Genomic DNA, 25,962 nt, shown 5'->3' with positions numbered 1-25,962 from the left:
GCCTCAGGGAAGCAGATGAAGGAGAGGACACCAGGGGCCTCATCCTGTGCCCCTAAATCAAACTGAAATGCTTCCCCACCTTGGGCATCCCTGGCCTGATTGTTTCCTTTCCACCTCTGGCCTCTGCCTCTTAGAGGGCTCCTCAGACAGCGAACCTTCGCCAGCTCTCAGTTAAGTGCGCTACTAATGGCAGTGCTGCGGCTTAGAGCATCTAAAATGGCAGATCCTAAAAAACTCCAAGTCTTCCTGCACTGGGCTCGTGCGGCTTTCAGCTCATATCTGCACGTAGGCCACCTTGGTGTTGGCACAGTTTAGGATGAAGCCACTCTTTACAGAAGATGAGAGTTTGCCATCTCCACTCCCAGACCTCCCGCTCCTGCTTTGCAGGCTACACAGGGATGCAGATGCCGTCAGGGGTAGTGGAGAGGAGCAGAGAAAGACAAGTGTGCAATGGGTTATTAGTTGACAAATGGACTCTCACTATTGTTTCATGGAGGTTCTGAGCTGAGGACAGTGGGTGACAAGTTCCTGCATATTGTGAAGAAGAGGGTGTGTACCGGATATTGCCCAGTATGCCCCTCCGGTGCCAGTCTGCACCCTGGTCCTGCCAAGTTGACCTCTACAGATGGTGTGACCTGGCCTCCCTTGCCCTGGGGCCTTCAGCCAATGGGAGGCACTTGCAGGAGGTTCCAGGGCGAGAAGAGAAAGATCAGGGTATTTATTCTCCTGGTTCCGTCTCTGCTGAGTCATGGTTTGAGGGTGGCTGAATCCCTGTACTAAAGGCACCTGTCCAGCAGTTCTAGATCTCCCAAGGTTCCAGAAACATCTCCCTCCTTTTGTCCTTTAGACTCAAGATGTTTCCTCATCCCTAATGGTTTCCTGAATCCTATCCATACATTTATAGTCTCTTCAGCCTCTGAGTGTACCATCTGTTTCCTGGCAGGACCTTGCGCAATAGACATTTTGCCAGACGTAGCCTTAGACGGTCTGAGAGAACACTAGCTCTGTGGCCTTGACTCCACCAGCCACCCCCCGTCCAGATAAAGGTCCTGAGTCTGAACATCTTTTCTGGGGAGTACTCTGAGTTTCCCTTCCTCTGTCTGCTCCAAGTCAAGGGAAGGGAGCTTCAAGAAGGTCATATGTTGGAAGAGGATGTTATCTATAAGTGGGAAGACAGACACCCTGTTGCTGGGTGCGTAAGCCACAGACACTCAGAGACCTGTCTCTAATTCTTCTGGACTGGAGCTCAGAAAGCTCTGGGAGCTGCGTGCATGGACAGAGTGTGGAGATGCCAGGTTCTCTTCTGAGAGCCAGATGGATCATTAGAGGTCAACCCAGCTTGAGCTGTCTTGAAACGGGGAGCAATGAGAACTGGCCAGAAGAGGAGAGCAAGGATGTGGTTGTGTGCCCCCTGGAGGTGAGAAGAGGGGGAGTCATGAGAGGTCAGCGAGGAGCCCATTGCCCCTGTCAGGGAACTACCTGGTGCAGGCTTCTCAGAGTATGTCTCAAAGAACCCACAACATCCCCCTCCCCACAGAGAAAGCAGGCACTGGGACATCTATCAGGTCATTCAACAGCCAAAGAGAACCACTAACAGCTTAAGCCAAGTGCAAATGTAATCTCCCTGCTCTGACCTTGGAGGAGCCGGAGGCAGCACAGAGAGAGGGAGAAGGAAAAGCAAGTCCAGGAGAAAGACGAGGCAGCAAGCTGGTTTCCTTCCCCACTGTGGGGTCTTAAGCCTGGGACAGGCTGGGGCTGGAGGAACCAGGAGGGGCTTTCAGTTGGGTGAGAGACTGAAGTTTTGATTAAATTGAACTGGACTTTTTAATAAATGAAAGTAAAGACTGTTCATCCTGAAGAGTGATCAAAAGGTTGTAGCATCATAGGGTAGTTCAGCTTTTAATTTTGAGGTCAGGGGAAACTTTATAATGTTTTCTGTAGTAACTGCACCAGTTTAGACTCCCACCCACAGGACACATGTGTTCCCTTCTCTCCACATCCTCATCAACATTTGTTATTTCTTGTCTTTTTTACCATAACCATCCTAACAGGTGTGAAGTCCTATCTCGTTATGTTTTTGCTTTGTGTTTCCCTGATGACTAGTGATATTGAGGATCTTTTTCTATATCTATAGGTCATTTGTATGCCTTCTTGGGAAAAAAATCTTGTTAGGCCTTTTGCCCACTTTTTATTTGGATTCTTCACTTTTTGCTGTTTTATGAGTCCATTATATATTTTTGTGTATTAACCTCTTATTGAATACACAATTTATGAACATTTTCTCTCATTCTAATAGGTTGCCTTTTCAATTCATTGATTGTCTCTTTGGCTATGCAAGAGCTCTTTAGTTTAATGAGTATATATCCAAAGGAATTGAATTCAATATCTTGAAGAAGTGTCTGTGCACCCAGGTTCATTACAGCACTGTTCACAATTGCTAAGATAAAGAAACAAGCTAAATGTTTTTCAATGGATGAATGGATATAGAAAATGTGTATAGTCAATGGAATATTACTCAGTCATGAGAAACAAGGAAATCTTGCCATTTGTGATAACGTAGATGAGTGAAATTAGCCAGGCAGAGAAAGGCAAATATTATATGGTATCACTTATACATGGAATCTTAAAAAAAAAATTTCATAGAAACGAGCGTAGAATGGTGGTTGTCAAGGGCTGGAGGGGAGGGGGAAATGGAGTGGTGTAGGTCAAAGGGTACAAATTTTTAGTCATAAGGGAGAATTAAGTTCTGAGGATGGTGACTACAGGTAATAATACAGTATTGTATACTTGAAAGTTGCTGAAAGTAGATCTCATGTATCACCACACACACCACACACCCACACCCACAGAGTTAACTATGTGAGCTGATGAATGTGGGAATTATCCCGATCTTGGTAATTCTACAGTGTATACGTTTATCAAATTTTCCTGTGGCACACCTTCAATACATACAATTATATTTGTCTCCTGTGGGGTGGGGGTTATGGGGGAAGACAAGGGTATCTGAGAGCAGGTTTGAATGGCAGTAGTGAGGGGAAAAATGACCATATCCTCATTTCACTCCCACCGTGCCCAGCCATTTAATAAATTGGCTTTAAATCCACTTAAGTCTTTGGGATTCTGCAGGACTACAGATTCAGTAAAAATATAAAAGCAAGGTAGTTACCCAACACAAGATCGAAACAGAGCATGTGGTGATGTTAATAAAAGTTGAAGGCAGAGTGACAGTTCACTGCTTGTACCTCGGGTCACATCTGAGGTCTAACTGCAGAAGAAATCCACATTCACCCCCGCAGCTCACAGCTTTGACTGGCCAGGGGCTACTCCAGGCACTAGTGGGGGTCGTGTGCGCCTTGGGCAGAGATGCAGGAATGAACACAGTACTTGCCTCTAGGAGCCTGCAGTCCAGTGAGATACTGGATCATATCTGGTCCTTCATTGTTCCATAGTGTTTCCTTCATATCCTCTGAAGTAGGCACCTTCCGAGGACAGAATCCACAGTGGACAATCACTTACACATTCACTAAATGCTTACACAGGCCAAGCTCTGTGCTGGCCACTGGGGAAACAGAAATGTCCTGCGTCACCAAGCTCCAAGCCCACGCTGGGCCCGTGATAGGCAAACAATAAGAACTTAAATTACCTGCACAGATGAAATGGGCACCAAGCAGACCCCACCATGCAGGGGTGTGCAGCGTCTACTTGGGCCCCTGGCTTGCTTCATGCCCTTCCTGGATGTTTGCTTTCACAGGGTCTCGAATTCCTACTCTATACCGGCGGGGGGGGACAAGGCAATGGATAAGATCCAATCTTGGCCTTCAAAGAACTTGACATCTCCCAAGAGAGACGGTAAGCAAACCATCAGAGCAATAACAGTTTTGGGTGCCATGCCAGAAGAAAGCTGGGGTGCAATGGAGACTGGCAGCAGCAGTGATGAGTGGGACTGGGTCTAGGGAGGCCAGGGAATGCTTTATATGGAGACGATGCTTAAGTGGAAAATGAAGGAGAAGGGTATTCCGGGCAGAAGGAATAGCTCAGGAAATTCCCAGCGCTTGCTGGCCAAACAGTACGGGGGGAGGGGCTGGGCCAAGGGGTACACTTGGAGCAGTAGGTGATGGTCAGATCATGCTCCTCTTACCTGCTAAGAGGTTTGAACAGTACTGTTTAAAGTTTCAATTTAGGGAAGCATTGGCATCAGATGGGTGGTTAAGTAGGACAGAAGGTGGGAAAACTGGTCAGGAGGCTGTGGTAACGATCCCAGCAAGACATGGGATGCAGAAGCGAGGCCGGAGGCCAGGGCTTTTAGGAGAATTGACCAGAACTAACATATGGGCTAGGGGAAATGGAGGGGAAGGCTTAAAGCGAGCCCCCAGGGCTCTGGCCCGGGCGGAGGGCTAGCGGGCAGGTGAGGAAGCCTCATTCCAGCTGGCTCTGATCTGGCCCCACTCCTGGCCCCAGGGCTTAGGTGGAGAAGGCTAGGATGCCGCCTCGGTGCTCAGAATCAGCCAGGCTGAGTTCCGTGGGCCCAGGGCAGGCATCTGTGCCCCAAACTGGGCCTCAGACAGGTCCTCTGCCTGGCTTAGCTCTGTCTCCTGGCCTGGAGGCTTCAGTGGCGTTTCACCAAATTACATTTTCCTCTTTGAAAGCAGCCTTTGCAAACAGAGCATTACTTAATGGCGAAGATATTTAGATCTGTGTATCTCTTGTAAGGCGCAAGGCTCCCTACGGTGACATTTTAATGGCCAGGGGCATGAGGAGGAAGGTAAATAATCTTTACCTTTGCTGCAGCCTGGGAATGCTCCTCGTTTGTCAGATATGATTAGCTGTTACCCTTGTGGTCTCCCATTGTTATTCAGGTCCCCGCTTGTCACAGTCACACCCCTTTGGATGCTCATGCCTTGCTTTCTCTCCAGCTCTCTCTCCCTCTGGTGGCACCCTGACTGGCTAGTAATTTATGTATGACAATATGAGACTAATTCGGTTATTATGTCAAAGGGAAATTGAATCTAGGGTTTTAGTGCCGCATCTGGGAGAAATCTTCAAATGAATCTGGAGTGGAGAAAAAAAGCCTCGGAGTTCGATTCATCCGCTTGTCACCCTGTCGGCAAGATTAAGTCATTATAGAGGGCTAAGCCAGGGCCAGAAATGGGAAGGGAGAGGAAGGAGATAAAGGGAATGAGAAAGGGGGTGGAAGAGTGGGGAGGGGGAGGCGGAGGCCAGGCCGGGCTGTCAGAGCGGAGCTGGGAGGGTGCTGGCCAGAAGGAGGAGGGCTTCCGGCCTCTCCAGGGACTCCCTATTTACCCACAAAGGTGGGCCTGGCTGTGGGAGAGCCAGGGGACAGATGGACAGGGAGGAGGTTCAGTGGGAGGGCATTTATGCAAACATTAGCTTGTCTCTGCTCCCGGGAATCTTAAAACACTGAGTTAAAATCTGCCTTCCCTGCCTTCTGAAGGAGTTCAGTGCTTTCCTCCGAGCCAAGTGAGATGGTGGCATTTCTGCTGGGCACCTAAGTGGCTGAGCCCAGGCCGGGCACATCTTGGGGACCATCGCTCAGTTTGGAGAGAGAGGCGGAGGTGTGCGGGGTGGTTGCGTGGGAGCCTGGGTTGGAATAGTGGGAGTAAGGGTCAGCCAATGTGCCTGTGACCCGAATAGAAAGGGATCTGATTCTTAGGAATTCTGAGAATATTTTATAAGGTTATTCTGCCCTCTGAGACAGTCAAACCCTGCTTCCATAGGTCCGATTGTTAATTAGATTTTTGTTCTCTGCCATCATGGTGTTGTCCACCCTTGACGTGTGTGGAAATGTTCATCAGGTCCACTCTGACTGGATGTTTCTCCCTTCTCCTCTCCATCCTCATGGCTCTCCCACTCTTGGCATCCTTGAGTCTCTAAGTAGCTCCTTCTCCCTGATGGCCCTTCCTGCCCAAAGGAGCGTCACGGGGGATTTGGCAAAGGGAGCTACCCTCCCACTAAGAACATGAGCTGCCATGTTGGCTTTTCTAGGGACATTCTGATGCCCGGATCTGAGTTGTCCCCTGAATCTCAGATTTTGATTCTTATAAACGGGGACCACCTACTCACATGGGGAAACTTTGAAAAGGCATGGTTACCATGACCACGAGTCTCCCCTTAAACCTCATAGGCATCATTCTTGCCTCTTAGAACCCTCCAGCCAGGATTCCTCCAGCCCCAGGAAAGGATGCCAGAAGGTCATCTCGACCATGCCCCGTCTTTAGGCAGGATTTCAGGGAAATGACCGGGGCAGGAATGAATTGAGGCTCATTCCTACGTCTGTCCTCCTCCACCAGCTCTCCTCTTTTCACTTTCCTGGCCTGCCCATGGAAAAACAACTTTTTTTTTCCCCCAAGAAAAAGGAGGAAGCTCAAATTAAAAATGAAAGAAAGAATTCAAAATAACCCTCAGTTCTTAGCTCACGTCAATTTGACTGTTTCTTCCACCGCCTACACATCAGCTTCGACCAGACACCCACCTAACGTACTTGTGCGGAATTTATTGGCAGCTGTTACTAACCCAAGAAACGTCTTGGCTCTCAGAGTGGCTTTATCATCACCCTTCCCCCAGGCCTATATGTGACAGGGGCTTTTTCCATTTTAAGGAGCGTCCCGGTCCCCTCGGAAGGGCTCTTGGCTGCTGCAGTCTTACACCCTCACCTCCTGAGCAAGCTGATATAAAAGGATTTTCCATCTCCGACACTCACCATTGTGCTGTTTAATACCGTGCTTCTGTTAATTGGACTGTGTGATCTCAAGGATGGTTATTTATTAATAGGTTATTTGGAGCCCTGGATGAGTTCATCGTTACAACCAGAGGACCTGAGAGAGGCCAAGAAATGGTTGGCCGTTGCCGAGCGTCAGAGGAGGGGTCGGTCTGAATTCTAGGCACCGCCCACCTTGATAATGGTGGAGAGGTAACCCGTCATAATTCCTGGAGGGAGGCCGTCTCTGCCTATATCAAAGCAAGCTGTTGGTGTGGGAGGCCCGCCCAACCCCACAGAGAAGCAGGTGTCTGCTGAAGTTCACAGACATCCCAGGAGCCCTGAGAGGTGTGGCCTCAGTTCCACGCTCCTGAGAAGCTGGGTGTTCCCAGTCAGGTGCGGAAGGGCAAGTTTCAGGGAAGAGCAGTCTTGTCGACCATAACACTTCCCCGTGTCTGACTGGGTCCTGGCCTGGATTCGTTGTCAGGGGTCATTTAGTCCATTCTCCTGCCTCCAGGCCCACCTGCAGATAAGATAGCCTGAAAAGCTGGTTGAGGGAAGCTAGCCAGTTGGGGAGAGCTCACTGGCTCTCCTCCTTCTAGAGTTTTCGGAGAAGGCAATAACACAGCCATGCACAACAGCTCTGGCAGCCCTCCTCCTGAAGTCCTCCCCAAAGTGCCTCATGCTGCAGATTTAGCCAGAAAAGCCAGATGGTCAGAGTGCTCCAAACAGGCAGGTGGGGGCTGGTGATGCCCCACGAGGGGCCTCAGGCTGACTCCCCTTCCCCGCCGGATGCTCCCGGGCTCTGCCCCCAGGACATCCCTCATCGGAGACAGAAGCCAACCCACCTGTCAGTGAGGGCCCCTGAACTCAGGCAGGTCCTTGAAAAGTTCACGCAGGCTGCTGGCTCCAAGGTGAGAAGGCCAAGTAGGGTGGTTCGGCAGACCCACCCTCGGCCTGCTAGACAGCAGGGCTCCCACTCTTCCCACGGTCACTGTGGGACCAGCGGGGCCAGCGGGGAATACGGCTCCAGGAGCAGGGCCCGGACTGGGCAGCCAAAGCCAAGGGGGACATCAGGAGAGGCACTTGGGCAGGTCCAGGTAGAGACGCAGGGTCTGCAATAGGGAGTGGGCCCCTGGGACGCTGGCTGTGGGGCTAAGGCTCCAGGACAGAACTCTGGGAACCAAAATACCCACACCCTCCCTGCCGGCTTTTGGAGCCTGCGGTAAGGCTGGACCTGCAGGCGAAATCAAGAGCCAGTCAAAAGCCATTGGCCGAGGAGGGAGGAGGGGCCCTGGGGGAAAGGGCAGGAGCCAGGCAGACCGCTTCCGGGCAGGACTGGTGCCCGGGCAAGACTGGTGCCCAGGCAGGAGAAGAACCCAGACAAACCCAGACAGGAGTGAGGAACGGACTGGGTTCTGTTTTATTAGCAGATCATTCTCTCTGGCTTGGCTTTGCTTGGGAATGTATTTAATTTTTAACTTTATAAGTAAAACATGAATACATTCTTGTAAAAATTCAAAGAATACAAGTGAAGCAAAAGTCCTCATTATCCACCTCCACCCTCCTTCCCCCAAGTCCCTCTCCTCTCCTGGCAGGAAATCACTTATTATCAGCTTAATGTTTAGATAGATGGGTGGGTAGGTAGGAAGACAGACAGGCAGATAATAGATAGATGGGTGGTAGACAGACAGACAGACAGGTAGACAGCTGTATAGCTATGTCTATGGCTTGCCCTTTCCACTTGACAACATTCCTTGTATGATTTCCACGCCAGTGTGGACAGATCGATTTCTTTCATTTGATTGTTGCATTAGTAAATGGTATCATAGTTACACTGTTAACTATGATATTTATTTTGTTATTTTCTTATTATTTATGATAAGCATCCTTTTCAAGGCTTTGGCAGGTTTTAAAATGGGTTTAGGAGTGACAGACAGAGACAGGAGTCCCTTGGGATACTTGCAGGGCTGGGGTGTGGAGAAACTGAGATGGGATTGAAGCCAGGCCATGAAACAGTCTCCAAATGACTCCCGTATCTCAGTCAGCTTCTAGAGCAGAGGCTTCCAGTGGGTCGCGGTTGGGGGGGCTCCCCACCCTGGAGCCTCTGAAGCCCTGTGTCTCATGGGGAGCCTCTGAAGCCCTGTGTCTCATGGGATTGGGTCCCTTGCTGTTCTTCAGGGTCACCTTGAGAGCCAGACTGCAACCGGGTACAAGGAAACATGCAAACTCTATCCCAGCCTGTACTGGGCAGGTCAGAGTCAGAGCCGGATGCTGGTGTAAGGGCCCAGTGATCATTTTCTCACCAGACTAATTTCCAACAGACTCTCTCTCTCTCTCAAAAAGAATCACAAACAACATTCCTGCAGCAGCCCCAGCTGAGGGACAGGTGCTATTTTGAGCTGTTTTCAGTAATTGGTTAATGCGGGGACGAGTGGGAAGAAGGCACAGGGGCTGACGTCATGGGCGAGTTTACAGAGACGTGGTTTCCTGTGTGGCTTTGGGAACAGTTTCTTCCCCTGATCACGTGTCTCTGGGACAGTTGCAGAAGGAGGTGATTCCTTTGTTCTCAAACTTTTCATGCAGCTCCAGGCCACCGTGGGCTTTGGTCTTGGTGTGCTGCCTCAGTGGGAGTCCCATGTAAGACCCAGGCAGCCTGCGAGGGGCCCCGAGACGAGCAGTGAATAGTGACAGCCCTCTTGCTTATGTTCTATGAAAAGAAATCTGCCGCTGTCCCTTGTCTGTCTCCTGCTCCTCCATCTATTGCTTACTGATGGGGCTCCTTGAATGGCGAAGGCTGGGGGCAAGATCCTCTCCGTGCTGATGGCAGACCTTGCAGGGGGTCACAGTACCCGGTGTGGGCAGGGGCCATAGAGCTGGGCATCCACTGCGTTCATATCCTGCCTCACACTCTTGCTACCTAACGTCTCTGTGCCTTGATTTGCCCATCTGAAAAATGGACATCATTATTCACATACTCCTCCAGGACTAGAGTCAAGGCTCTGAGACGAAGCAAATACATCACTAAGTGCAGTGCCTGGCAGGCGGCAAACGCACAGGGCTGGCAGCCATAAATATTGTTTGTCACATGGTGTTGTAATGCTCTCTTTAGCTTTCTGCTTCTGCCACCAGTTGTGAGTTCCTTCTAGAGATCAGACCATCTTCTTCCTCCTCTCCTCAGTTCAGGTCCTCAAAACAGGTCTAATGAAGGGCAGTGCGGTGAGTGAAAAACAGCCAGGCTTCTTTCACATTTCTCCCATCAACTGGGGGCAGAGTCTACTTCCCCTCCGTTGATCAGGCTGGCCATGCAACTTGCTTTGACCAATAGAATGAGCAGAAGGGACGCCGCCTGACCGCCAAGCCCAGGCCTGGCAGCCTCCACTCTTTGGCTCTTGCTGCTCTGTGACCACCGTATCAGGAAGCCCAGGCAAGCCCCCTTGAGGGTGGGAAACGTGTAGAGACAGAGGTCAGGGCATGCCAACCATCCCAGCCATCCTGCTACACGTCCAGGCTTGGGAGGGAGTCAGCTGGCTGAAGCCCGGCCCCCAGGCCTCCCTCCCACGGCAGCCACGAAGGTGAGCCCTGCTGAGACCAGCCCAGATTGCAACGTCCTGAGCAAATAGATGGTTGCTATTTTAAGCCACCAAGTTTTGGGGTGGTTTTTTATGCAGCAACAGATAGATGACACAGCAAGCTTGGGGAAAAGTCTTCTTAGAGTTTGTAATAGATAAAACAGGGAAAGCTGAGCCTGGTTGGAATAGACTGCAGAACTTCAGAAGGCAGAATTGCCCGGGTTCAGAGGGAACAATTATAATCCCATGGGCAGAGGCTCTGAAAGGGAAGAAGGCTCAGGAGGGCTGAGAGTCTCGAGCACGGAGTTCTGATGCCATCATCACAAATGAAGCTGACGCGGAAAGCAAGGGCAGTGTCGGGGGCCATGTCATGATGCAGGGGGAGCTCTGGGATGAACTCAGGTCACCAAGGGCCATGTCCCTAAACTGAGGGGGGGCAGGGGAGGGCTCATATTACAGGCAAACTGAACGTGACACAGGCCCACGTGTAGGGTACCAGCGACATCACTGTCCACAGCGAGCTGGGAACACCAGGGACAGTGGGTCCATCGCAGATTTTTGAAGCACGAACAAGCGAGTGAGCCCCATTCTTTGGGGAGGATATCATAATGCCGAGAGAGGCCCAGGCAAAGCACCATTCCCACTTGGCTTGTTTCCTAGCAAGGAAAGCGTTCCCAAACCTGGAGAAAGTAGAAAAAAATACAGCTGAAGGAACTGAAGCCCAAATAAGATGAGGCAGTCATGAAAGCATAATTGCTGTGACGTGGCTGCGATTTTGATCCTCAGGCCAGAGTGGACCACATTCCACCCCAATGCTGAAGGGGAGATTCACGTAGGACAGTGGGTGCATCTTCTCCAGGCATCTCGGGGTGGTTGATTCACCACATTAGAATCCACTTTGTTAAGAGTAGATGCCTGCCCAGAGCCTTCCTCATCCTGCTTGAATCATCAGTCTCTAAGGATGGAGACTAAGAACACATATTTATTTAGCCTTTATTTAGAGGCATGCCACTCACCGGCACTGTTCTAAACAATTTACACCCTACCTCTTCTTTAATTTGTAACATTTCCACATGGGAGAGCCTATTGTTACCTCTATTTCAGAGGTAAGAAAACTGCGGCCCGGAGAGGTTGAGTGAGTCAGGGTACGTGGTTAATGGCAGAGCCTGAACTTGAACACGGGCAGTCTAGACCCTGAACCCGTGAACCACTAGGCTCTGCTGACACTTACAGATTTAAAACAAGCTCCATGGGTACCGTCCTGCACACTTAGCATCTGCAAACCACTGCTCTACCAAATCCTGGGGAATGGAAGAGGTCAATGGTGTGTCCAGCTTCAAAAACGGGGAAAAAAACCAAGATCCCATAGACTGTGGTCCTTGGTCAAGCTCTAGAATTGGTTATTAAATAGATGGTTTCTGGACGCTTAGGGAAATGGTGAACTCCAGGAACCTACACGGGTTCACCAAGCATGAGCTGCACCAGAAGGATCTCATTTCTTTATTGAGGGCAGGCTGGACTAGAGGATCAGAAATGCAGTGAACATTTCCTGACATCCAGCCCAGCCCCAGATGACGGGTTCTGTTTGAGGCAGCCCAAAGGGAACTGAGCCAGTGAGACATGACGTCAGACTTGCCTGGAGCTTTGGAGAAAGAGAATCCAGTATCTCTCTGGATGAAATAAAGAAGTTTTTTGCCCCAATTACACCGGCAGCCCCCTTTTGGGGACAAAGGAGAACCAGACTTAAGGAGCTAATAAAGCTGTGGATGTAGACAAGATAGACTCTCAGCCTCTGCGGACATCGTTGAACTACAGAATCAACTAACCCTGCAGCTGCACCTGTCTCTGGGCTTCTTATTTCATGAGACCATCAGTCTCCTTATTGCTTAAACCAGTTTGATTTAGGGTTTCTGTAACCTGCAGGGGGAAAATATCCAAGTGATGTAAAAGGAATGCCTTACATAGAATGCGCTTCAATTTTAGAGTTATTTGACCACAGTTTTCAACTTTATGGGCAAAATGGAAAAATGAGGGCTGAATAATACCATCAAGGAGATTGACAAGCAGTGGATCTAGAGCTGGTCAGAGGCCAGGTAGAATCAGCCAGGTGGCACCTTTAAGGCAGCCAGGTGTGCACTCAGAAAGGATGGATATTTGGGCCTTTAAAAGGAACCCCAGGCAAGCAGGATTCAGTCTTCTGGGGTTCACTGGGGCATTGCCTGAAACGCCCCCTTCGCGTCTGCATATCCCTAAGCTTGGGGCATGTCTCAGACTCCAGCTTTGTCCCTCTAAGCTACTGATGTTTCCAGACCTGATACCACGACCTCGTACCCTTGCCTCCTGGACAGGTGTGGTATTTACTGACTGGCATTTCTCCCTTGACCTTACCCTTTTCTCCTGGATGCCCTCTACTTCCTCCAGAGCGACCCCTGGGCATATATCTCTTGTTTCAGTCCAAATGGGCAGTTGTGGGTGGCATTTGACATTGGGACTGGCGTGATGCTTTGTAGATCAGTGTCGCCTGATAGGTCTCTGCTGGATGGTATAGAACTCAGCCGTGGAATCTTGGCCTGGCTTTGATCAACCACTTGGCACGGCAAGTCAGCTTATCCAATCTGTAGACACCTCAGAGCTGCAAGACTAGCTAAAGTCCTGGCTGACAAACTAGGTTGCAAAATGATCTTAAACGTAGCTGGAATCATAAGCTGAAAATATGTATTTTTTAAATTTCAATGGCAAAAATAGCTTACAGTAATTTATGGAAGAAAAAATTAGCTAGCTAACTAAAATCAAATGAAGGCCCGCAGTTTCTTTGAAACAGTCAGTGATGTGATGTTGCTCACCAAAAGGCCAATGGCATCTTCGGACACACACTCAAAGTACAGCGTCCAAACCATGGAGGGGATACCTCAGTGAGAACGGAATTTTTTGTGGGGGCCCATATTTGGACACGGGCACCCAGAGGGCATCGAAGGAGAGGCCCAAGCATGGGGAGGGGAAGGGAAGGCTCCAGGGGAACAGGAGGAAGACTCTGCAAAGCCCCAGAGCCCCGATCTGGGGTCAGTCAATAAACGTGACAGAAAAGCAGAGTTTGGTTCATTCTGACGGACAATTTCCTACACAGTATAACTCAAGGCAAGTTCATGTGACTTAACAACGCAAGGGCTGTGGAGTCAGTCCCAGGTTCCAGTCCCAGCTCTGCTCCCCTACTGGATGTGTCACTGTGGACAAGCCAGTTTTTCTGAGACTCTGTTAAATGGAGCTGTCTCACTGGGTCACCTGAGTTAGTCTTGTGAAGTGCTTAGCACAGCAGCAGGCGCAGAGTCGGAAATTAATACATTATCGTCCTTCTTCTTATTAATAACAACAATTAAATGGGGCTCCAAGCAGGCTAATGGGTCCTTCATCATTGTGGTGTTGAGCAGAGTCTATATGTCAACATGCTAGGAGTGTTAGGGGGGGATTTTTATGCTCTGGGTTGGAGGTTGAAATAGTTGATTTCTAAGGCCCCTTGGAACGATAATTCTATGATTTTAAGTCATTATAGAAGCCCAGACTTCTGGTCAGGTCAGGGACAGTAATCTATTACCAGGATTGAAATTCCCTGCTGGCCCAAGGGCCCAGAAGTTTCACTGTGTGAATTACTGTTCAAATCCATCACGTGTGTGTCTCTGCACATCGTGCAGGTCTGCAGATATGAAGGATTCTATGCATATCTGTGCATTTGGACACAGAGGGATGTATGTGTGTGTGCGTTTGCATAGAATTGTGCGCATGCCAGAAAACGCCATACCACCTTGCGGTAAAACAGTCTATTTGATGGCCTGATACCAGGTGGATTCTGCCACCAGCCAGGCCTACATTCATCTCAGCTCCTTGCCACATCCACTAACCAGAGACATGTCCCTCTGTTGGTTTCTGGGATGTTTTTACCTGGAGGGGAAGCTTATCAATACGGCCTCTAACACTGTTGACTTTCCAGTATCTGAGGGTCAGGTTTGTGGGCTGGGATTTGACGGCTTGTGGTTAGGACCCCCTGGGCTATCCTTTCCAAAAATATTCTTCAGGCATCCAGAATTTGGCTTCGGCCCCATTGGATTGATTCCCTTTCTAGACTTTTTGTTCCCTTTCAGAGGCTTTTTCTCATCCCACCCGAGTCACCCTGTGCCAACTTGCTACATCCGCTCCCTGCTCCTGCAGGAGAAGCCAAGCTGTTGATGGACAAATCAGTCCTGGGAAGTTAGTGCCTAAAAAGGCACAGCTTCACCCTCGGGGCCCACTTGCTCATTTGCTGAGCACCAGTGTGTGTCAAGACCACCACCAACACAAGGGCTTACAACACAGCAGAAAATTAGAGGCAGACAATCCAGTAAGTATAAAAAATATCACAGTCACGGTGCAGAGGTTGGTGTGGGGAGTAGGAGGATGTGGCAAGCCCATCTCTCCTAGGACCAGCCCTTAGATGTGTTTTGGCCTCAGTAAGGATGAACATAGGAATGCTGGTCCTGTGGTCACTTGGATGTGGCAAAGCTATCTTGGGGAAGGAGGCATTCCTGGGATCCTGCCCATCCTCCCACGTGGGTAATAAAAACTCTGACTATTTTGCAGAAAGCTTCCCCTATCTTCTCTTGGATGACATCTTACGGCAACAAGTTAGACAGCTGTCATCATCTCCATTTTGCAGACAGCGAAGCCCAAGGAGTGGGGAGGACACATACCGAGCCCATCACCAGGTAGGATGTTCCAGATCCAGGACTTCAAACCAGATGCTCAAATTCCACATCCCATGCCCTTTCTAGTACATCTGCTCTCTCCTGGAAGCAGCCAGTCCATCGTGGCTGGTCTATCCCATGCTGTGGCCTGTTTCTCCCCCACCCTTCCTGGGCTGTCTCACTTGGCCGGGTGAATGGACCGTGGGTGATAAATACCATTTAGCTTCATCTTGTGCTAGCCCAAGGGGAACCTCCTTAGCTGACCGAATTTACTTCTTTCCTGTCCATGCTCCTAGAGCAGCCGGGGTCCCTTTGGGGTGCCATCTGGAAGGGCAATGGCCCCTGGACAGGCTGGCCAAGCATCAGGGCAGCCGCTCCCCAGAGTATCCCTGATGGCTCAGCGAATGTGGGCAGCAGAGGAAGCCTTTCTCTTCTTCTGTGTTATCTGGCCCTGTTGCCACGGGGTCCTTTAGAGACTCTCTGCTGAGTTATTCCCTATTTATTGTTGTTATTACTATTGATCTATCCCCTAAATAGCAAAGACCCCAAGGCTCAATTGAAACCATCAGTCGCATCGATAATTCCTTTATTTGTAATATTGTCACTTCTGAGACTCTTTGGATGCCTTCCAAGACCTTAGAGGTGCTGGAAGATTATTTCTCCGAGGGAAACTGAGGCACAGACAGACGGAGAAGTTGGCCAAAGGCCACAGAGCAGAACAAGCCCAGGACTCCTGACGCTTTGCTTCCTTGCTCAGCTCCTGGTGTCCTGCCCCCCCTCCTGCCATGAGATGCTCCAGATTTGGATGAGATTTGCAGCTCACTCGAAGATTGGGCAGTGCCCCTTGAAGGCAGGTGTAAGCCTTCTATTTTTGCCTCTGCTCCCAAGGCCCTGGCAGCCCTCATCCCTGCCTCTCCCCACTTTTGCTCCAGCCTCAAAGGGGATGCAGTCAAGAGGTTTTCTATTTTCCTCCATCCCAGCCCCCCAGGTATTGAGATCTGCTGGGTGAAAGCTGAAGGAATCTGTTTTGTAAATGGAGTGGGGGAGGACTGGGGGCGGATGTAATATCACAGATGCTTGCCTTTTCCATCCTGAGAATATTGGCAGGAGAAGAGGAATTAAGGTGGTACGTGGGTACCCGGCTTTCCTTATATGCACAGAACGTGTCTTCCGGTGGGGGCACGGTAACCTCCTTCAGCAGCCAGTGGGGAGCGGCTGTCTGTTCTCAGGGTCCACAGGCTGGCAGCAGGGCCACCATCCGCACCCTTCTGTTGCAGGGGGAAGCTGACGGTGAGTGTGGGCAGTGCTCCTGCTGGTTATTCAGCCCTGAAAGTGTTTCTAGTAGCAGCAACCAGGACCACCTGGACGGGGGACGCCCACCACCGAGAACATGGCTCCTCCCTCAAACACACTACCTCGCCCTTCCTCGGCTCTTCTTGTTGGGGCTTTTGGGGTGCTCCTGCCCTTTCCCGGCAGCCACACCCTCCAGGATGCCCTTTCAACTTCAGGGTGAGGCAACCTCACCTGTTGGCAGAAATGAGCATGACTCAGTTTCCAGTCTTCCAGGCTAATAAAACTTGCCACTGTTTGCGAGATGGGGTGGTTCATCCCTATCTCATCTCTCGGGGAGAGCGGGCCCAGATGCTGCTGATGGATGGGAAGTTTAGAAAACGAAGTCTTGGAAATCGATAGAAGAATATACAAGCTATGTATCATGTGAGCGCCTCTTGTCTGCTCTGCAGTAAATCAAAAATAATGAATGGGAGGTTTCTGCAGCCAGGGACCCCTGGCCTTTCCCTGGGTGGGGTTGGCTTCTGCTTGAGTTCTTATTGTCCCAGCACATGTTTGCCACTTCAGTGGGCCTAAAAATAAGGCCAGAGATGGATTTTTTTCTTTTACTATCTCTCTCCCCACCTCAACCCTTACCCGCTTTAATTTCCATCGTGTAGGCATTTGGCATCCCTTTGTAGAGAGCGATGTATTGCAAGATAAGTGGCCTCGGTGGCTCCGTGAGTGAGAGGCTCATCCCCAGGGCTGTGTTACTGCGATATTAGCAAACTCTGGTCCTGCTGCAGTTTGAACACCTCAGCGCCTCCAAGATGATTATCTCTGAGGTTCCTCGGACACAGAGCTGTGGGCAGCACTTGGTTAAGGAGAGGCTTTTGGCATGGGGGTAGGAGAAAAGGGGGTCGGAGAAAAGGGGGTCAGTAGAAGGGCTGGGCCACATCCTCTCTGGTACCTGCCTGCCAGGTAGGGCTCATGCCTCTGCTTCTGCCATCTGCTGCCTCCGCCATCTGCTGCCTCCCCACCTCCGCCCTCCCTCCCCCACCAGCCTCCTCCTGCTTCTGCCCTGAACGCTCCTTTTACCCCCTTGCTCTAACTGAACCCTACTCTCCCCCACATCTCCCCACACTCACAGGCAGGGGCTATTTTCTCTCCCTTGTCCCTAGAGCTGGGGGCGGAGCAGGGTCCTCCTGGCTCCTCCCTGTTCAGCTTCTTGACAATATCCAGCCTTCCTCCTAAAAATCACCCAGATTCTGATCTCGAGTTGGAGACTCTGCCTCCTACCGCCTGTCCTTGCTGGCGTCATCGACACACCGCAGGGTCCTCCTCTCCTTTCTTAAACATTTTGGCTCCCGGGTCACGGTGATTCTCTCCAGTCCGCCCCAGCATGATTAGTAAGGGTTTTGGCCCATCCGCATTTTGATTTTCTCTCCTCCGATCAGCTGGTCTCCAGCCACCCCCCCAGCTCCTCCCCACAGTCTTAGCCTGAACCCTGTCCCCGTTCTCAGGTCCCGTTTCTCCACAGTCTCCATCCCAAGCTGTCTACTCTCCAGCCCCACAGATCTTCTCAGTTCACTCCCTCAGTTGCCACCTTCCATTCCCACTAGCACCTATAATTTCTTGGTCTTATCACCTCTCTCCCTCCCTTCCTCGTACCCCAGGGGATCCCTCACATCCTAACCCAGCTTCAGTTCCCTGATCAAGCATCATAGTCATCCACTGTAAATGTTCTCTATTCCCTCGCTCCCCTCTCCCTTGCTGGTCACTTAGCAAAACCTTCAACTTTTCCCTACTCAGTGCCTGCACTTTGCGAGCAGGGTGTAGCTGGAGCAGAACCCAGTGTGCTGTCAGTCTCACTTTAAATTTAGGATCCCTAAACTCAAGTGGGCGTTGGCTGCCGGCTGGCATCATACATCATTTCTCTGCTCCATTCATTCTCCTCTCCCAGATGAGTATTCCATGCCGTCCTCTCTCTGCTTAAACCTCCAGCACCTCCTCTGCAACCTCGTTTCCACTGAAAACCTTACTATCTCTGTATTCACTGAAACTGTGGGGAAGATGGAAGTAAATCTCCACAGACTCCCATCCCCACGATGGCCCTCCCACCACATCCGCTTTCAAATTCCCTGCCTCCCTCTTGTGCTGTGGGCGGACTGTTCGCACTCTGGACCAAGGCCAGCTCCCACCTCTCTCACCTGATTGGGGACATTGCCCTGACATCCCCCCTGCTCTCTCCTACGTCATTAGTTTTTCATTCTCTCCTGGTCCACTCTTCTCAGCATGCAAACCCCTGTGATCCCTCCCATCTTAAAGAAAAGAAAAAGAAAAGAAAAAAACATTCTGTGTCCCACCTCGTCCTCCAGTTCCTTACATCAACTGTCCTTGCAAGAGCTGCCCACCTTCACTCCCTCCGATTCCTTTCCTCCACTGGAGTGTCATCCTGACATTCTGCTCTACCCAGGTGTCCTTGTCAAGGTCGTCCTCGAGTCCAGAGCACTAAGTTCTCAGCTCCCACCTCACTTGACCGGCAGCAGAATCCGGCTACGTGGATTGCTCCCTTCCTATTGAAATGCCGTCTTCACAAGAGTCCAGGACCCCACGTGCTCCTGGTTACCCTCCTTCTCCGCTGCCTCCTTTGCTGGCTCCTCCTTGTCTCGCCAACTTCTTGGCACCGGAGGCCCTCCAGACTCGGCCCCTGCACCTCTTCAATTTTTTTCTCTACGCACAGCCCTTTGGTCCTCTCATCCAGACACCTGGCTCTAAATTGGCTTCAAACGCAATCTGTAGGATTGGCAGCTCCAAGTTTGTATGTCCTCTGACTCTACAGCACATCCTTGACATGCCACTCCTTCGCCTAAGCCCTTCAGTGACTCTCCTCTGCCTGAAGGATGAAGTCCCTAATCCTGAACGGGGCATTAAATCTCCTTTAGGCTCCATCTCACTCCCTTTATTTTCCCTTTGTTTTCCATCCTCACTTCCAGCCTGGCACCGCCTTGCCCTCTTGCGATGCTCTGACTCTGCAATGTGCCACGCTCCACTCCCCTCCGGCCCCTGCACACTGTTGTCCCTGCCAAGGACCCCAGCAACCCTCCTTCTCCTCCTCTGCTTGGCTAACTCTTAGTTCTCCAGGTCCTAGAGATCTTGTACCCACCCACCCCCCCAGGGTGAAGGTAGAGGGCTCTCCTAAATCTCAAACACACCCTGTGCCTGACTGCCCTGTTGCCTCTTCAGCTTCCTTAAGGGTGAGGGGCGGCCACGCCAGCAGCCCTGGCCAGTGGGGTGCAGGCCGAGGGTTCCTGGGAGAACTTCACTCCTCTGAGACAACCACAGCCACTTCCGTTTTCCTTCCTGTGATACGACACCAGAGGTGACATGGCCATTTGTGACCATGAACAATGAACCACATGCTAAAGGAACCAAAGGAACTGGATGACATCATGGAGCCTCTGAGCCTAAACTCTGGATTCTGGTGACGTGGAAACAAACAAAAAAGCCCTCCTATTAGGTTAACTTTTTCCAGTTATGTTTCTGTGCTCCACCACTGAGCGTGGTCCTCACCGAAACCCACTGGCAGCGCTGGCAGAGCTCCTGGTGCCTGGGAGACAGGATGGTGCAATTGATGGAGGATCAGAAGGGTGGCTTGCTGTTCTCCTGACCCACGTTGCACTTTCCAGCCTTTGCCTGGACTGCCCTCCTCTCCTGCCCCTCTCACCCCATTTTCATCTATAGAAAGGAAATTTCTCTTTCAGATTCCAGTGGGAATGGCCTCTCCTTAAGTTGGCACTGACCTTTTTCATCCTATGTGCTCCCAGATTAATAATGTTTATCATCCACCTGCTATTTCATCCCCTGGGGTTGGTATTATAGCCATTTGTGGTTGATTCCAACCCCCCCTGCCTGGAAGGCCCTAGAGAGGAGGTCAATATGTTTGTTTACCTCCCGCCAACGCCCTCCTCCATTTCCCCACCCCATGCAGACCCTGGAACACTGCCTTACATATCACAAGCAATCAATAAACACTTTTTTGGATGAAAACCGTGGCTGCTCCGCAGCCCAGCCCACTTCCTGGGGGAACTGGTTCCTCGCCATGTCACCCACATTCTGCACCACTCTTTTCCTGACTAGCTTATGCTGCCTTGTCTTGTTTTTATTGCCTAGAAATACACTGCAAGTTCAAGTTTGGCAGGAAGCACGTCCAAATCTGTGTCCGGGCTCTCTCCTCCCCATCCCCAAGATACTGTCAGTACCTTGTCGGTAGTAGGAGTAAAGCACATGCTGATCAAATGCTTGGTTTGGGGCAGAAGCTGATGACTGCTGCTGGTGTTGATGACACAACGCCTGCCTCCCTTTCTCTCTGAAGGCCTTCCAAACATAGAGGGTGGTGTTTAGAGTCTTGATTCCAAGACCCCATGCAGAGATTCCAGAAGCACTCTAGGGGCCTGGCTTTTATTTCTTGAAGCAGATTTCCTAGAGTTCATCCAAGTTCTTGGTGGCGCTGTCTCTTTTAACCCATCATAACTCCTCTCCAAATCTCTCCTCCCTCGTCTACTCCTTTTGGCCCCTTCTATTCTCAGCTGATTTCTAGGTACAAGGGAGCGACTCATTGGGGGGTGGAGTACTTCTAGGAACATTTATGGGGCTTCCCTAAAGATGCAATTCAAAACAAACTGAAACCTCCCATCCTTTAGAGCTCAAAGCATGAGATAGTCCCCAGGGGACAAAAGCATTTGGCGAATGAATTTGTGGAAGAATCTGTACCCTTGATTCTTGGAAATATAAGCCCATAGATTGTTGGAGCAGATGATCTAAGCAGTCATCTGGTTCAGGAGCCCAAATTCAGGTAACACAAGGACCAGAAAGGTGATACAGAGTGAGTAATGTGGGGTTCAGATGATAAGTGACAACTGACAGCCACCTTTAATATTGGAGATCGTCTTTGTCTGGATTCCCAAGAAAGCAGAGCCTGAGACAAAGGCTTATGTACAAGAGTTAGGGGCAGGAAGAGTCAGGCAAGGAAGGACAGAGTGATGATACGAGGAGATGTCATTAAGCTGGCCACTATCAAGGGCAACTTACTGCTCAATCTTGCAGATTGAGAAGACCCCCAAGAAGCTGCAAAAACTATCTGTCCAGTGGAAGATGGGAGATTTAGCTATTAGATCCAATATTTCATTTGTCAAAGATTGGCCCCTCTGAGCACAAACTTCCTTTCCATCCTAGAGGAATTCCTGAGGGCCAAAATGTATCCCTCAGCATGCCATGTCTTGGTGTCAACAGTGCAGGTCTCATGCAATCAACCTGCTTCCAAGAGGATAACTAGTCTCCTTGAGGAATGGTGCCGTATTGAGGGCTCAGTGTCAGCCTCCACTGCTGACACTTTTCACATTTAGCTTTGGCAGTTGCAAGATCCATGCTGAGAGGGAGTCCAGGCTGTTATCCATGCATGGCCTCCATTCCTGCCACCATCAGCACTCTGCATCTGCACCAGGGTGACTGATGAGAGAGGCTGGCTGACATCCTGTTGCTGATCATCCTTTCCACCTGACTGGGGAGAACCAGCTCTGCCAGAGATGTTTCTGGTGGCATTAATGGGAGACGCAAGGACCTGCAAACTTTGTGCCCACCATAGGTCCAACCACGTGCCTCTTCTCAAGGCTTTCTTGTCTCTAATCTTCCAATATTATTCTTTCTAACCCCCTGAATTGTCAGCCGGGCCACTGGCCACTACCCAAGAGTCCATATATATCCATACTCAAGCCTCATTTCCCTCTATAAGAAGAGGGCAACCAAGTGTACTGCTCATGGCTCCACACTGATGGGATTTTTCAATCACCGTTGATCTTCAGGGCTGTTTTCTGTTGCCACCAATATAATGCACTGGCTTACTCACATCCAGGCCCTGGTTATTTCCCCCTCTGTCGGTTGGTCATAGGAGACCTGCCAGCCATGAGTTCACAGGTGTTGTGTTGAGGAAGCGGGGATTGATATGAGGATCTGCCTACATGTTCATCTCATTTATTTGTGCCTTTTGACCTGGTGTGGGCCTCTTCCTGAATACACCATCTGTGCCACATGATGGACTCTGCCCGTTTGACCACTGACTCAGTGGATCTGATTGAAGCCGGCCCCTCATGAGAAGCGCATATCTCACGGTCATCTGGTGCTGTGTGGCCTTGACCTCTATCAGGGCCTAGGAGCACACTGAAAGGAGCCCCAGAAGGCACAGCTGTGTTCCAGAACTCGAGGGGGTGTGCACCACAACTCTCCTACCGAGGCTTTGCAAAGACTGCTCACAGCATCTGTATCTAGCACGTACCTACAGTGTGCTCCAGTCCACAGGGACATGCAGCCCCAGGGCCAGGCCGCTTGCAACCAGAGGTGGAACCCCATGCAGATCCCTTTTCTGCTTTGGACCCCACTCAAAACTGGTAGCCCTTCAAGTCACCGAGCAAATAGGTCAGAGCAGTATTCCCAAAAGTGCTACGTACTGTGTCAAAAGTCCAAAGCGGTCCCCTAAGCACCGTGTTCCTTTCCCAGTGTCAGGAGGCACGTGGTGCAACAATTTGTCTTTTACATTAGAGGGCTGTCCTGGAATGCTGCAGACCACTGGACCCCTCAAAACATCACAAATGTGATGTGGCAGGTCCCTAGATTTTTGTGTGATTATCTCCTGCTTCTGGTTGACAAGTGCCTTTCTAGGACATCCAGGGTTTTCCGTTTTGTGCTCACCAGGTATGATCTGCATGAAGCTATTCATGTAGTGAACCAGTGTGATGTTCTGCAGAACTCGAGCTGATTCAGGTCCCTTTGGACTACACTGTGACAGAGAACAAGAGAATTAGCACAGCCCTGGGGGAAGACAACAAATCTGTCTCCACCATGCGAAAATGAACTGCCTTTGATCCTCCCTCTGGATGGGGAAGAAGACATTCGCTTGATCAATAGCCTCATACAAACGCCAGAAGCTGTTTGACCTGCGCTAGTAAAATGACCACATCTGGCACCGAAGCTACAACCACAGTTGCCACCTGGTTAAGTTTATGCTTATCCACGGTCATTCCCTGTGATCAATTTGGTTTCAGCAGGACCAGCATGGTGAGCTGAATGAGGTTATGATGGGAAGCACCAACTCTACATCCTTTAAGTTTTTAATGGCGGCACTAAACTCTGCAGATTGTCCCAGAATGTGGCAGTAATTCTTCTGATTTACTATCTTAGCCAGCACGGAGCTGGAGGGTAGTTTCTGGGCCTCCCACTTGGCCTATCCTAGCATAATGGCCTCATTCACATTTGCGGCCTCTGCCAGCTTCTTGGTGTAGCCGTCCCAACTACGCTCTCAGGAAGGGGAAATAACCATGAGGTTGGCCCATGGATCGTCCATAAGACAGACTTGGACCTTTGCCATGTGGGCTCCAAGAAGCCCCCTAGCTAGCTGGAAGGCCATGATGGCAGGTCAGATCCCTTGCTCTCCATGTTAGGTCAGCATCTGTATCTAACAGTCTTTAGAAAGGTCAGTATCACCCTTCCTTCCACACATAGTTACTCTAGAAAGTGGCTGTAGGTCGTTTGGGAAAGGGTTAGGGGAATATTTCTCATCTAGACTGTGGTCCTCCTTCCTCAGAAGGACCCTCTTCCCTTTCTATCAATGGACCCGGGGTCTGTCAACTGACTTACATCTGGAAACAAAGTGAGGATCTGATGTCATCCTTCTGCTCACCATTTCCTGATATTTAAAAAAAATTAACAAGGCAAGCAGCACCCTCACCGGCTGGCCGTCTTCCTCACACCACGACTGACTGGCATTGCCGAGCACCCCTGCAGGGCAAGGCACCCTGGTTGCTACTGCTGCCTTGCTGCCCGTGTGCCTCTCAGGCTGAAGTGCCACCACCTGGCCTCTGCTGGTCCGGGATCCTAACACGCTCATTGGGAATTGGGAGCCAAGGTCCACCAGCAGCCCCAGCCTGCTGAGGGCAGCCACTGAGGAACTTCTCCAAGTGCTGGAGCCCCCTCACCTCTGCCCCACTGGGGCATCCGTTATTGCCTTGAGTAGGGGGTTGTCTCTGGACACTCATGGAGAAAATAGCTATGTCAGTTTCCTAGGGCCGCCATGACAAAGCACCACAGGGAGAGGCTTAAAACAACAGCAATAGATCACAGTTCTGGAGGCCAGAAGTCTGAAATCAAGGTGTTGGCAGGGCCATGCTCCCTCCCAAGGTCCAAAGTGAGGATCCTTGCTTGCCTCTTCCAGGTCCCTGAATTGTGGGCACACAACTCCCATCTCTGCTTTTGTGTCTCTGTGTATCCTCTCCTCTCTTTGTGGACACCAGTCACACTAGGGCTACCCGAATGACTTCATTAGAGCTTGATTACATCTATCAAAGACCCTGTTTCCACAGAAGGTCACATCCACAGGTGCTGGGAATGAAGGCTTCAGCATATCTTATGGTGGACACAATTCAACGTACAATAATAGTCAACTGGTAAGGTCCCAGGTCCCAGGTCCCAGGTCCCTGGTAAAAAGCCCATTCTAAACACTCCACCTTCCCGAGCCTGCCAACCCCTCCTCAATGCTATGCTGAGGAAGTTCTGGCATTTCTACTCATTTGCTGTAGACCATTGTCATGGCCAAGCCCTAAGAAGCCATCCTATCACACTGTTTGGACCAGCTCTGGGTCCTAACACTTGACCCTGAGTCCAGGGTGAGTTTCCCGTGTCAGTAAATTCTCCCCGTGGGGCCTTCCCTCCCCCTTCTTCAACCTGACACCCTCGAGCCCACGAGTCCTGGGTTCCTCTAGTCCTGGCAGCTCCTACTGGTCAGGGCTGCTGTTCCTTCTTCACATAAGCTATTTCCTTCTGAAACAGGACGGTACTTTCCAGCTCAAGCTGTATTGAGATTTGACCCTGGTCATTGGCCTGGAAGCAATAAATGGTAGCGGAAGGGGCAGATTTTGAGGAGAACAAGAATCATCTCGTGAGGCATCTGCATGCTCTCCAGGCTCGGGGAGGCTTCTCTCTGTCAAGGGGAAGGCGACTGTGTCCACCAGCCTGATGGGTTCTGGGCCCTGGAGATTTCAGATTTTCCGTCTCACCCACATATCCATTCCCATCCCTGGTTTCAGGGCCCCGCTTGAGTTAGCAAGAACCTAACTTTCTTTTTTTTTCAAGCCTTTCAAAATGCAGCAGACGAAAAGTCTCCTGCTCCACAATCATCATTATCACCATCGCTCCCATGCTGTTCAGACACCATGGCCGCTTTGTACTGCAGTGTCTCATCTTCCACCTGCACCTCTGCCCAGGGTTCCACAGGAGAGCACTTCCAACACTGTGATGCCAAGGTTATTACCACCCATCTGATCCCCAGTGATGGGCTTCTTTATGCCAGAACCCCAGTAAGTAGTCCAATTCTAAAATCCCAATGTGAGGGGCAGCTGTCCAGGGCCACTCCTGAAACCAGTGTCTTCACCTGGGTTTCCCAGCAGCCAGGGCCTCAAAGGCACATGGGGTACCCCTTTATTAGGGAGTGCAATCCCAGGGAAGAGCGAGAGGGAGGCGGGGAGCCATTCTGAGGACATATTTCTGAGCTGGCTGCTGCCAAGTGCGACTGATTGCTCAATCTTGCAAGACCATTTCAAGAAGCTATATGTCTCAGGAGCATCTGCTGGGAGGGAGAGGGAAGAGG

General features: G+C 50.6%; 1 protein-coding gene across 4 annotated transcripts in view; it reads left to right on the top strand.

Moving 5' to 3' along the window:
- Positions 1-1,165: 1,165 nt before the first annotated feature.
- LOC106728513 overlaps positions 1,166-25,962 on the top strand; it is a 29,518-nt gene continuing 4,721 nt past the window's right edge. For 2 of the 4 annotated variants that reach the window (XM_032472396.1, XM_032472394.1), the window contains exons 1-4: positions 1,166-1,417; positions 3,753-3,849; positions 14,896-15,020; positions 25,580-25,672. In XM_032472396.1, coding sequence (XP_032328287.1) covers positions 1,289-1,417; positions 3,753-3,849; positions 14,896-15,020; positions 25,580-25,672 — 444 coding nt within the window. In that variant the 5' untranslated portion in view covers positions 1,166-1,288. Of the gene's footprint in view, positions 1,418-3,752; positions 3,850-14,895; positions 15,021-15,756; positions 16,049-25,579; positions 25,673-25,962 lie in introns of those variants that run through there. The other 2 variants (XM_032472397.1, XM_032472395.1) reach the window with 2 other exon arrangements.

The sequence above is a fragment of the Camelus ferus genome, chromosome 33, assembly GCF_009834535.1.
Source record: "Camelus ferus isolate YT-003-E chromosome 33, BCGSAC_Cfer_1.0, whole genome shotgun sequence".
Lineage (NCBI taxonomy): Eukaryota > Metazoa > Chordata > Mammalia > Artiodactyla > Camelidae > Camelus > Camelus ferus.
Note: the sequence above shows the minus strand (reverse complement) of the source record. Positions and strands in the feature narration are given on the sequence as shown.